At 44.6% G+C, this 12,389-nt stretch overlaps 1 protein-coding gene across 2 annotated transcripts in view; it reads left to right on the top strand.

Moving 5' to 3' along the window:
- The window catches only part of GRK5 (G protein-coupled receptor kinase 5), a 168,160-nt gene that overhangs the window by 64,452 nt on the left and 91,319 nt on the right, over window positions 1–12,389 (top strand). Inside the window, exons 1-2 of one of the 2 annotated variants that reach the window (XM_030029733.2) lie at window positions 1,511–1,563; window positions 5,515–5,610. In XM_030029733.2, coding sequence (XP_029885593.1) covers window positions 1,536–1,563; window positions 5,515–5,610 — 124 coding nt within the window. In that variant the 5' untranslated portion in view covers window positions 1,511–1,535. Of the gene's footprint in view, window positions 1–1,510; window positions 1,564–5,514; window positions 5,611–12,389 lie in introns of those variants that run through there. The other variant, XM_030029732.2, reaches the window with a different exon arrangement.

The following is a 12,389-nucleotide window of genomic DNA, read 5'->3' as shown; positions in this document are numbered from 1 at the left end:
AAGGGCAGGATGAAGGGCAGAGAGCAAGCAGTGTCTTTCATTCTTTGAAAACAAACCGGTTTTATTTGGTAGTACAGCTGAGCGTAGGTGGGACTAATATGAAAGAAGAATGGTGAACCTGGGTGACCTTCCACGTGAAGCAGGTCTAAGAAGGGTGGAACTGTTTGCCTTAGAGGCTAGATGTGTTAGATATGAAAAATTCTTAGGGGTAAATGATGGGTGGATAAGTTTTATTTATGCTGTCTCACTGAGAAGAGACACTCCAGGAAAATAAGCAGTTTAAAATTGGTATTCCTTTCCCTCACAAATACATGGTTAATCTCTGGGACTCACACCCATGTGAGGCAAAAGGGCATTCAACAGTCCAGGGCATTTACCAGGAGCATGAGAACAGCCTGAATTTAAGTAGCATAGATTCTAAAAAAGAAGAAGAAATTTTTGGAAGCAATATACCTTCATGTTTTGTTACCCATATCTAATTAATAGGGCATAGAAGAAAGTTCCTGCTTTCCAAGTACTTTAGAAACAGCTTTCTAAGATGTTCCTCTGAAGCTGCCTGCAGTCCGTCCTGTACTAGACGGACCATTCGTTTAATTTGTTAACGATACGGAATCGTTAATTCCATATCTACCGTATAGCTGCATACACTTTGATGGGAGAGAGTGAGTAAAGGAAGGCTGGCAAGAGGAAGAGGAGAAGTATTGTAAACTTCTTTTGAGTGGAAATAGGACACTAACCATGATTTTTGGACTTTTAATATTTTTTTGAGTTTGTTTCACTGCTTTCACAAGCTGTGTAATCAAGGCCTTGCAATCAGAGCGTACAGAGCTCTGTACTCTTGTTGGGAAGGTCTTGGATGGGAGCCTAGCTACTGTTGCGAAATGGAAGACACAAACTGTAGTTGTCCTTCAGTGATCTGTGGATAGTTTACCTAAATTGTGGATTATCTAGATTGCAGATAATACAGTTGAAGGCAATGAAATGTTTGGCCGTCTTGGCTTAGCTAGGCCTGGCAGCATGGGGTGTGATGCAGGCTTCTGAGCTTGGGCAAGAACAGGGCAAAAGTATGAAGCCAAGTTAGCTATGCTTAAAAACCACCTTGCATGGTGGCGTGAGGGACGAATGGAATATGCTACAGGCATGACGCTGGAATGAATTTACCCATAATTATGTCTAACTCGGTGTTATGAAATATCTTTAATCGGCTGAGCAGGAGCATGGCTTGATCCTGTCGTTAGCAGGATTAACAGGCTCAAGGCCTTGGCTTCAGCTCCTTGCTCTGTCTCTGATTTCTCATGTCATTTTGGACAAGCCACTTAATATCTCACTGGCTTAACAGTGTGCAAGTACTTTCCTACCTCCTCTCAGTGTTAGGAGAGTAAGTATATCCTGAATAATGGAGGCAAAAAAAGTAGGCACCTTAGGCTAAGGGTAGGTGCTGCTCACAAGTGTTTTACAAGTGTGCCTCTGGTTATGTCTCTCTCCTTACAAGCAGAGATCAGAGCTAGATTTGCCATCCGACATCACAAGATGATATGAAAAATGCCATGTATTTTTCACGAGGTAGGATGTAGAGCAAGTGCTTTTGTTTCCTGTAGGACTGGTTGACATGTTAGAGAATTAGCTTCAATCCTTGGTTTGCAAATGCTGACTTGTTAAGTGCATGCAGGGAAGCGGAGCTGAGATTTCATGCTGTTGCTGGGAGCTCACCTTTTGTTATCATCAGCAAACCAAGATTTTAAAGCAGTCAGACCCTCCAACACCACCTGATGGAACTCGCATCTAAAACATGGCATGTCTGTCTAGTCTTGCCCTGAGAAGCTGCCTTGAAGATTGCAAATCCTCCCGTCCAGGAGAGACCGTGCAAAGGCAGTAATCAAGACAATGTGTGGAAAGCTTCCCTTTGCAACCTGCACAATTAGTGACCTATTCAGAGAAACCTCCCCTTTTAGCTTTTCACTCTGCTAGACAATTTACCCTGTCTCAGCTGTCTCACTGCATTACGTCCTTCAAACCCCCTAGAATTAATGTTTGGAGCCAGCAGTGTTTGCTGGCTCCACAAGAAAAGCTGAGAGCGGAAAGGTCAGGTCGATTAAAGCACTTGATCAGAATCTTTAACATAAAGACGTCACAGGCAAAACAGTAACGCTACTTCACGCTCAGCTAAGAGCAAATGATTCATCAGGCAAGGCTGCTTATTTTTGGAGGATGGCCACGAAAGAGAAGAGAACACGTTGGCTGTATCGATCGCGGTTGAAACAGGGGACCGCAGAGCCCTTCTCCAGTTTTGATGGAAATTTAATGTCAGAAATACATCATCCAATGTAAATATATCAATATATATTTTACATTGAATGGATTTTAAAAACATTCTGGCCCAGGTTAGCAGAATCATTTCGTCTCTGCACAAATCTCAGAGCTGTCATGTAGAGGAAAGGGCTATTTTGCAATGCTTTGCACAGCTCAATGCTGCTAAAGATAACCTTTTTGTGAGCACTTCTGTAAAGGCGGCTGGCAAAGCAGGCGTGCTCTGAAATCTCCAGCGCTTTGGCCTAGAGGGTAGACCTTCAATGGGTGAAGATGTACCAGTGTTGAGCAGATGCAGCCTCAAGGATGCTTTCAGCTGGCTTACTCCCGCTGCCTCCTGTGTCCAGCAATGATTGGAAATCCTTTTCTAGCAGGCACCACTGCCCAAGCAGCTGCATACGTCTTGTGCTGCCTCCAGTGCCTGCTCATACCTTAAGCAGAGAGCTGCTGCCTGCCCCCTTCCAGCACCCCGCTCCGTCCATCCCTTGGTAAGAGCAGAGTGGGTCTCCGCAGCGGGAGAGGCAGCAGGCAGAAATGAGAGGCACATGTTTGTACGTGGAGGTGGGATGAGCTGCTCTGGGAGCTGGCAGCCTGAGGAAGGGATCCAGAAATCCACATTCAAACCCTGTGGGACTCAAAGGGGGATCATTCTGCTGTGACACCAGCCCAGCTGTTCCCCTCCCTCCTTCCCCTCCCCTTCCTTCCTATCCCTCCCCCAGTGCTAATAAATATATACTTAATTCATTTGATTCCCATGGAGGTTTGACATCAAGGCACAGAACTCAAAGTTTACAAGATAAATGAGTGTGATGAAAAACATGAAGCAATAGTTCAGGGAAGAAAATGCAGCCAAAGAGAATGACTGGTGAAGAGAAGGAAACACGAATTCCCGCAGGATCGTTCCCCAGAGGAGCGTGTGAAGGGAGGGGGCAGAGAAGTGTAAGTACGGTGTGACGAGGCGTAAGGTCAGGAGCACCAAGAAGTGGCAGCGTGGCAAGCAGGAGCGGCTGTGCAGGATTGCAGGAGTGGGCTTTCAGGGAGACGAAAGCCAGTGGAGGACCTTTCGGGTTGCTGAATCCAACCCCTGCAGTCGCTGGTGAGCAGGAGGGATGGTGAATGGACCATCACGGTGCCCACCCCAGCTTACAAAATGCTTCTCAGCGCCTTGTAGCATACCTAAGACCTTCACCGTGCAAGACCAAGCGTCATATGCTGCAAGAAGAGATCAAGACAGCCCCTCCGATACTGTGGCTGGAGGGACAGGAGAGGAGATTACTTTAGCAGCAGTGTTTGGGATGCACTGAAGAGGGGAGGTTGAAGAACAGTTTATTATAGACCCAAAGGGTACATCTACATTGCATAATACAGCATAGTGTGGAGGCAGTCGCAGCTCTCTGTGCTTTGCCGGAGACTAATTCCTGGAAAGGGTAGCATAGCTGTACTCCTAATAGTCTAAACAAGCTAGCTCCTTCATGGCTAGCGCAGATATCTCTGCACTACATTGCATAATGTAGACATACAATAAATTCGTGTCAATAAAGAGTTTAAAATAATTCAAGGCCAGCTCTGCAATGACAAAACCATTGGTCACCAAAAGCAAAGGAAAAAGGTGAAATGCAGAAGCAGCACTCCTGCGCCAAAGGTGTGATCAGAAACGCCCCACAGAGAGCAATACTTCACAATTTTTTGCAAGGCTCTTGTTTTCTCTGTAATGGTCTGCTACCTTTTGAGTCAATGCTCTCCTAATTTAGCCTGCAATATCATGTAGTACCCAGCACACCCTCAATCTGCAATTGTGACTCTACCAGCCCCTCTACAGAATTAACTCAGCTCTGAATTAGTCATTCGACGTGCCAGCGCATGTAAAATAGACTCAAGTGAATCAGATTTTGTGTGCAGGGACTGAATTGCAGTAAATACAGCGATTCAGAGAATCTCAGTCTGCATCTGGGCTTCCATGTCCGGAGGGATACTCTTTCGCCGTTGGCTGCACAGCCTCTCCGAGCAGGACAGGCACACAAACGAGCCGGGAATGAAACCCCCAGCACCGCACCGCACCTCCTGCCCTCTGCAGCAGTGCTGATATGGCAGCATAAAAAACGTGGGGGCATAAAAGAGAAACCTAGGTGAGGGTTGGAGTAAAAAAGTGCCCAATGACAGTAAAAAAAAAAGGAAAAAAAAAGAGACAAGAAAAAATCTAAAAACGTCCTCCTAGGCTGAGCTGCTTCAGATCTGAGCGCCCATCTAGCAGACGCTGGGGAAGAGCACACGCAGCACGTCAGCCTGCATTAGGCTTGCCTGGGCTGAGGGAGCCGAACCCCGTAGGCAGTGTGTCGTCTAGTGATCCCAACAAGGAGCAAAGTGAGGTGTGCTGGAAACGCTGCCTTTACTGGTCAGAGCCCAGTGCAGAAGGCATCCCCCTTGCAAGCTCAGATGTGGCGCCTAGAGATGCCAGGGATGCCTGCAGCGAGGTGTTTATGAAGGGACATGGATGAGGGAGATTGATCAGCATGGAAGGCTGAGAGTCTTGGACCTCGTTCAGCCAGCGCTGGGGGGAAGCCAGCTAGGTCATTCACCTTGAGGACAGGCCAGTTCAAGAAATCTCGGGCAAGAGTGAGAAGGAGAAAAAAGAGCCAAAATGAGATTTTCAACTCATGAAGATATTATATTAATTTTCTCGCACTGTTTTTCTCCTGTGGAAGCAGTAGTGACAAGAGCGTGTAACATCAGCGGTACTGCCATGTTGGCAGTATATGTAACGTGTGTGTGTGGGGTGACAAGAATTAAATTTTGGTCTTCCGTTTCCAGCACTTCTTTTGGGATGGAATCAAGGCTCATCCCAAATCTAGAAGGGAGAGATCTAGGTTGAAAAGATGTGAGCTGTTATTTTACAAGATTATTTGACTTGTGTGACGTGGCTGTCAGTTGGGGCAGAGATGATGTTGGAGATGCTCAGTTCAGCACTGTTATCTGAACTGGACCTGGTGGGCCACAAGCCTGAGCTCCCAACTTTTAGTGAGCCGATCTTCTGCCAGATGCTGCCTCCGCTGCCTGTTTCAGCCCAGACAAGCTTAGACTTGATCTGAGACCCACAGTGTCTCAGCTTTAATTATTAATGATATCCATAAGAACTGTGACTGGGCTGCTAAACTCTGGATGGGGCTATGCCCCCAAAGCAATCTAATCCTGATATTTCTTTCTCTGCAGGGGGTGGAGGGAAACGCAAAGGCAAAAGCAAAAAGTGGAAGGAAATCTTGAAATTCCCTCACATTAGCCAGTGTGAAGATCTCCGAAGAACAATAGGTAAGAGCTTTTCCCTTCTTTGGAAGTATTGCATAAATAAAAAATGCTCTTAAAACTGGTTCAGCAGAACAGCATTAAAGGTACTCATCATTAAATGGAATCAGTTTAGAGATGGGCATGCAATGCACATATCTCCCACGATGCTGCCATGCAAACTCAACATTTTCTGGTTCCTAACAAGGCACTGTGGATCCGGCAGGAGAGACTGGCATAATGGACTTGCAAGGCAGGGTTTGGGGCTGGCAGCAGCCAGGCCCTTTGCTGTGCAAGCACAGGCTCTAGGAGCCAAAGGGACTTTACAGTTGGACAATACCTGGCATATGGGACAGGTGGTTTGACTCGGTACCTACCCGGACCAACGTGGCTGCAAAAGGACTTTCAGAAATGAATCCCCTCATCGCATCCTGCATTCCCTTGTAATAAGTAGCTGTTTATCAGGGAGGAAATGAGACTTGATGAAAGCAGAGAGATTGTTGCTGTCGTTGGAGGTTAATATTAATTATAGTCTGGATATGATGTTTGAAGCAACAGCCACTGCCCTCTGCCAGGAACGTTTGCTCAGCAGTACCATCCTCTATTCAAACCACAACCACAACACTACTTTATCTAGTTTTTTATAGGACATGTACAATTTTTTTTTTAAATTACTTTGTTTTATCGACGTGGGCCAAACAGATTTGGAAGGGAGCTTGCAGTGGCCATTTCCATAACACAGCATTTCTCCTGCTCATACCTGCCAAATTTCAGCATTCTTTTGACTGCTGCCTTGGCAAACAAGGCTAGCAGCCATCTCCTTGTGCATTCTCTACTGGAAAGCCCAGTATTACTGGTCTCACCACAAGAGGTTAACTTCAGCCGTTGAGGCTCCTTTTCTCCCCTACACTGCCATAAAATCCAGCCACTGGCAGTGAATGAATGAAAGGCAAGAAACTGTAACAACTGAGATAAGGGGCAGCATAATTTGTCTGACTTGGGTGAACCCCTGGGGTCTGAGTGACAGTGCCCTGGCACTACTCACATTCAAAATTCACAGCGTGTTTATGCAGAGAAAATATGTGGAATGTTTTGAAACTCTTTTCATGGTCTCCTTCAATAAACTTTGCTTCCCTCATCTTCTGCTGTAGAGCTAAAAGGAGGCAAAGAAAAGAGGGGGGACAGGAGAAAAGAGGGTAGGTTTTCGCAGTTTATGGCCATTCGACAAATACACAAACCCTGGAACAATTTCTGATGGTATAGAACCTGCTGGAAGCAAATCTGACTTAATATATTGTAATTTGCATAGGGAATTCTCTCCGTTGTTCCGTCAACCATGGTTCCTACAGGGGAAAATGGCACCAGATAAAATGCTTGCTCTTTACAAAGGTGTAATATCCTAAAATGAGTAGTCTTAAAAAAATAAGTCTGCTAATGATTTCTGTTTCTGAAATGCTGTTTCTGGCATTTTTTTGGTGTCAGCTTTGTCCTAAATGTAATTTGTTTTGCATTTTTTTTTGTGACTGAATTGGTGAAGTAACAGGGCCAGAGCCCTTGTGATGCTCTTGGTGGATTTGGCTTCACCGCAAAGATTACCTGTTGACTGGGAGTTTTAGCAACTGACTTTTACACAATGGGGAATAAGGTCCAAATCCTTGTTCTGTGACTTTGATTTTTACTGAGTAGCTTTCCCGCTGAGCTGGATGTGATTACACAAGGAATGAGGCACTGCTCAGCCTGCGTAAGGTCATCTGTCCTTGCTGGCTCTGCCATTTTCCTGTTAATCTAGCTGAGACTGAAACATCCCAGACAAACAGTCGCTGTTTATAAACTCCTTGCTCATACAGGGGATCTGACACGTCTTGGATGAGCCAGACTCTCTGGATCTATAGCATGAAGTTGTTTGCACGCGTGTGGTTGAGCTGAGGTGCTCAGGATGGATCTGTTGCATGTGCAGATCCATTGCACTGGGCTCCGTGTGGCTCATGGACATCCAGGGACAATTATCAGTCATTGCAGTCTGGCCTTACACCGCTTCTTTTACCGTCTCTGCCGAGGGAGAACAACTCCCTTGGCTTTAACGCATTCCCATTTGCTATTTTCTGCAAGTCCTTTAAAAGGATCTCAGGATTTCAGGCGACAAGGTGACTCCACAGGTGATTTTGTGGGGGAATGTACAGAAACACCTTTCTTGAACCATCAGCTGCACTGCTCTATGACTTGCAGGGGATCCAGCTGCTCGGTGTGTCTGCCCATCAGTCCCTCCCCTAACAACTTCTTAGCCCACCGGTCAGTGCCAATCAAATTTTATCATGAAATAGAGACCCCAGAGAGGCTTTTTCCTCCAATCTCTATGGAAATAGGCAACCAGCAGAGACGAACAACTTTTTATACAAGGAAAAGGCTACAGCCTCAGTTCAATGTGTTTAGAGATCAAGACAAATACTGGTGGGTTCTGCTCATCACAGACGTCTTTGCTGTGTGTCAGCCTCCCAGTACTTCTGGTCAGACACAGTCTTGCCACTTTGCCACATGTTAAAAAGAAAGAATCACGCCGAGTCTTAGAGGGTTGCATCAACTGGAGGACTAAGCTGTTGAGGTTTTGTTGTACTCCTCTTTTCTGGATGCTTCCCAAGAGCCTCCGTGGAAAAGCTGGAGGCAGGGATGGGATGGACCTTTTGATTTAGAGTGGGCATGGACTGCTGTGACGAAAGGCACGGCTTAGTTTAATGCAGCCGTAAGCCACGGATAGAAAATGCTGCTGTTGTAATTGTGGCAATACAGCCTACGTGTGTGTGTAGGTGCCCACATTTTGGTGTAAAAACGTGTGTGCTTTTGCACCCCACTAAGGTGTACTGAAAAGAGTCTGTGTCTTAAAAAAAATAGTGTAGTGTGAAAAGAAATCTGTGAAAAACAGGAAGGCTGGAATAAACCAAGGGTCTGCGACCTGTGTTGACACAATTATGAGTCAGTTCATACCTTTTGGTTCCCTCTGTGTTTACAGGAGACTCTGTGTTTGACTATCCATCATCTGGTGTCTTACTGAAAGACTTGCTTAGTAACCCCTTTTTTCCCCTCCTTCTTGTGCACAGAAACAAAAATCAAAACACCCGAGAGAAACACTGCTTTTCGATAAATAAACAAACACTGGAAACATCTTTATTAAAAGTGCCATTTAGCCAAGGAGCTATTTTTTTGGATTGCACTTAAAAGCAACTTCTTTTCTCCTTTCTTTTTTGTCCAAAGTACGCAACACCTTTTGCAGGGAAATTCAGTGGCCTTCATTGTGTGCTAATTAAATAGGCAAGTGAAACAGGGATGCTATGCTAATACCTTTGCTGGGCTCTGAGAGAGGCTTGTATATGTATACTTGTATACGATGAATGGCTAATGTATGTTTCTATTTGCAGCCCTCTTCCCAGCTGTATTTAATTGTATTAAAACAGCTAGCCCTTTCCAGGTTAATGTTGGCATTAGCGGCCATTTCAATCGATGAAAACCAGTGTTTGAGACACTAGTGACAATGACTCATGTGATGGATGCTGCTAGTCGATGGTGTTCTGCTATCTTTAAAATTCACAGATGATAGCTTAGCAAAAGAGAGGTGTTTCAAGGGAAGGGAAAAAGTAGCAAGGCGCAGCTTTAAAAATTCCTGCATTTGATGAACACGGCATGAAGAGATGCCACAAGTTAGGGATACCCACTAGTTTAAGGGCCATCAGTAAACAAAAATATAAGAAAAAGTTGTAATTTTAAAGGCCAGAATGTCTTTTTGATGATAAAAGATTCTGGATGTCTGTAAATATTTCTGAATGACGCAAAAGGTTCTGTTGGTTAAAAGTGTGGAATTTTTATTTATTTTGCTCAGACCCATTCTGTGCTTTTTTCTTCCGTAAAAAAACTGCTTGGGTGAAAGAGTTGATTATTCTGATCTTTGGCAAATTTTCTTTCGCCACTGTCCAAATGCTATATAATAAATCAAGATTTTTTTTTTGCCCATAGATTGAAGTTCGTGGGGAAACTGCCACAGAATGTGTCTGCTGTTTGTTGCATAGAGTGATTTGTTGCATTATTGCAGGAAACATTAACTCCTTCAGTAAAGCAGTTTCTGATTGTGCATTGTACTGAGGTAGAAGGAGAACTCTGATGATTTCTCTTGTTAAATATTTATATTCAGTGAGATTTCACAGTCAGAAAGATCAGCCCCGTTAATACTAGTTTTGCCATGGTTGGTTTAAAAAGAGAAAAAAAATCCTCCCTGTGCCATTTAACCTCTTACGTGACATTTGCGTCCCATTTATCCAGGGTAAAAATAGCTTGAGCTTCCAATTCTGGCAGGTTCTTTTCAGCGTTGTTAAAAATACAGTTCTGTGTGAGAAACACTTTGTAGAGATGGTGAACAGAGTAAGTGGGACAAATCGAAACCACAGAGTTCACATGCTCGCTTTTTACAAAAGCTGGCTCTTTTTTCCCCCCACTTTTTTTGTAGTGTACTTTTTCAGACATGATCAAGACCTTCACCTACATGATATTTTTTTTCAGTCGCTTTGGAATTTTTCTACCTGGAGGCATGTCGATGGTGCAGGCTCTGCAATGGGATTCAGACCTACCTAAACGAGGTTTTTTTAAGCCGCCAGCGTGGGCGCTGATAGCAATCAAGCAGCAGCGGTATGGACATCAGTGACAGTGAGATGCTTGAGTATTTATCCAGCTTCCTAGAAATGCTTTGCAGCCTGCACTGAGCTCCATCCTGTGGCAGAAAGACTGCTACTATACCCCGGTTATCTCGTTTAAAGGTAGCTTGGGCACCTCTGCTCCGCGGTGCTGGGGCATCCTTCGTGAATTCCCACCAGCTGTTCTTGGGTTCCTTGGCTTCAGAGGTTTGCCAGCGCTGCAGAGATGATGAACACGTGGGTGAGGGCTCTTTGTAAAGAAAAGCGTGAGTTTCCAGGTTTACTCGCAGGGAAAGCTGGCTCTGAGAGATCGACTGACAACATGGCATATCGAAGGTCATCTCGGGATAACGTGTCTGTGCGGCACCTTGCCCCGCTTCGGCTGGGGACGGTGTCAGACCTGGGGGGGTGTATCTGCTCGGGGGACGGAGATGTAGGCAAAGAAATACAGTGCACGTGCCCATCCCAGAATCTGAGACTACGTGGTGGTGTCGCTCCTAAAGCTCAGGCACTGAAGCTGGGAAAGAGAAGGCATCAAAAGCCCAGTCTGATCAAAACCACAGAGAAGTAGCCAATTTTCTCTCCACCAAATTCTTCAGCTCTGATGTTTACAGTGATTAAAAAGCAAGGTTTAGAAAAGTATTCCTGAAGCCAACAAATAGATCAAAGGAGAGAATCGCAGGTTGCCTTCCACTGTAAATAACCAAGCACAACTGGTTCTAACTTCTGTGATTGTCTTATAGTGTTGGCCTGAATACTACACCTGAGGCTGGTCTCATGTTTTTGGCTAAAACTAAAGTTTGAGCTTTTGAAAAATTTATTTTTTTTTTTTTTTTGTAGAAAGCATCAGCTTTCCTGGGGAAAAAAACTTAACATTTTAATTGGAAATAGTTTTTCAACAAGTAGTCAGGATTCTGTGGCATGAAATAACAGCAAGGGGAATTGTCTCCTATTTTCTTTCCAAATGCGTAAGCATATGGGTGGCTGTGTTGGGAAGATGCTGGTGTGTGTGTGCATACAGCCAGAGCTAAGTACCCAGCACGGAGCTCTACAACACCTCTGGGAGGCACTAGGTTTTCTGCAGACCGGGGGAACTGGAGTTGGTGGAGTAGAAAATACTATCTAGTAACAAAAAAAAAAGAAAAAAGACATCATACTGTATCATTGTTATACTGTTCATTGAAATATGTTTCCAGAGACATTCATATCATTTGGAGCCCAAGCTGATAAACACATAGGCTCACAAATAATTTTTTATCCACACATGGAGTCCCTTTAAATTCAGTTGACACCAGGTGGGGGGTTTTTTCAGCAATCAGAATTGTGCTCTGTATGAAAATAAATTTTCCCACATCGGTGCCCTTAGATAACAGCAGTATAAGATATATTCCAGTCACTATCAACAACAGCAGAGTGATATCTTGCTGGTGTTCTTGCATCACCCAAGTGAGTTGTCCTCCGTGGTGGTTGTCTGCGGGGCGAGTACAGAAAGAGCACAGAGAGAGGGGAACCCAAGAAGGACTGAAAGCAAAATTGGAAGAACGGCCGAAAGCTGCGGGTAGGATTTATTGCTCTGGAAAAAGTTATGCGGATTTTTTTGGATAACATTAATGCAGAAAAAAACCCTCAAACTGATTTATTTCTAAAGAAGAAACAAAGTCCTTCCCCTTGACGGTCCCCATTCCGTACACTTCCCTTCCCCCTCACTTTCTTTTTTCTTTCTTCTACAGTAGGCACAACTTTCCCCTCTCTTTCTTGAGCCACCAGGTCTCTGTTGCTCCCTCGAAGTACAGCTTATGCAATCTTTCCAGCACAGATCTTGCCTTCAGCAGTACCCTGTAGTTTCATGGATTTGACGTGCTGTCCCATATCATGAATACATCTAAATTAAATTAGATACTCTTCAGGGGCAGGAACTGGCCACATGATAGAAACTGTTCCAGCACATGAAATGATACGGCTGACGTCAAAACCATATTGTTTGTTTACAAACCCACAGTTGGTTCAGCTCCTTTCTTTAAAATCCTTCAGATTCAACTATAATTCTATCATAAACATAGGTTTCTAGTGCTCTAATGACGGATAAACAGAGCAACGGTTGGTGCCCTTGCAAGATTAGCTGTATCCAGTTTA

Source organism: Aquila chrysaetos, chromosome 11 (assembly GCF_900496995.4).
Source record: "Aquila chrysaetos chrysaetos chromosome 11, bAquChr1.4, whole genome shotgun sequence".
Classification (NCBI taxonomy): Eukaryota; Metazoa; Chordata; class Aves; order Accipitriformes; family Accipitridae; genus Aquila; species Aquila chrysaetos.
This window is presented reverse-complemented; position numbering and strand designations above follow the sequence as displayed.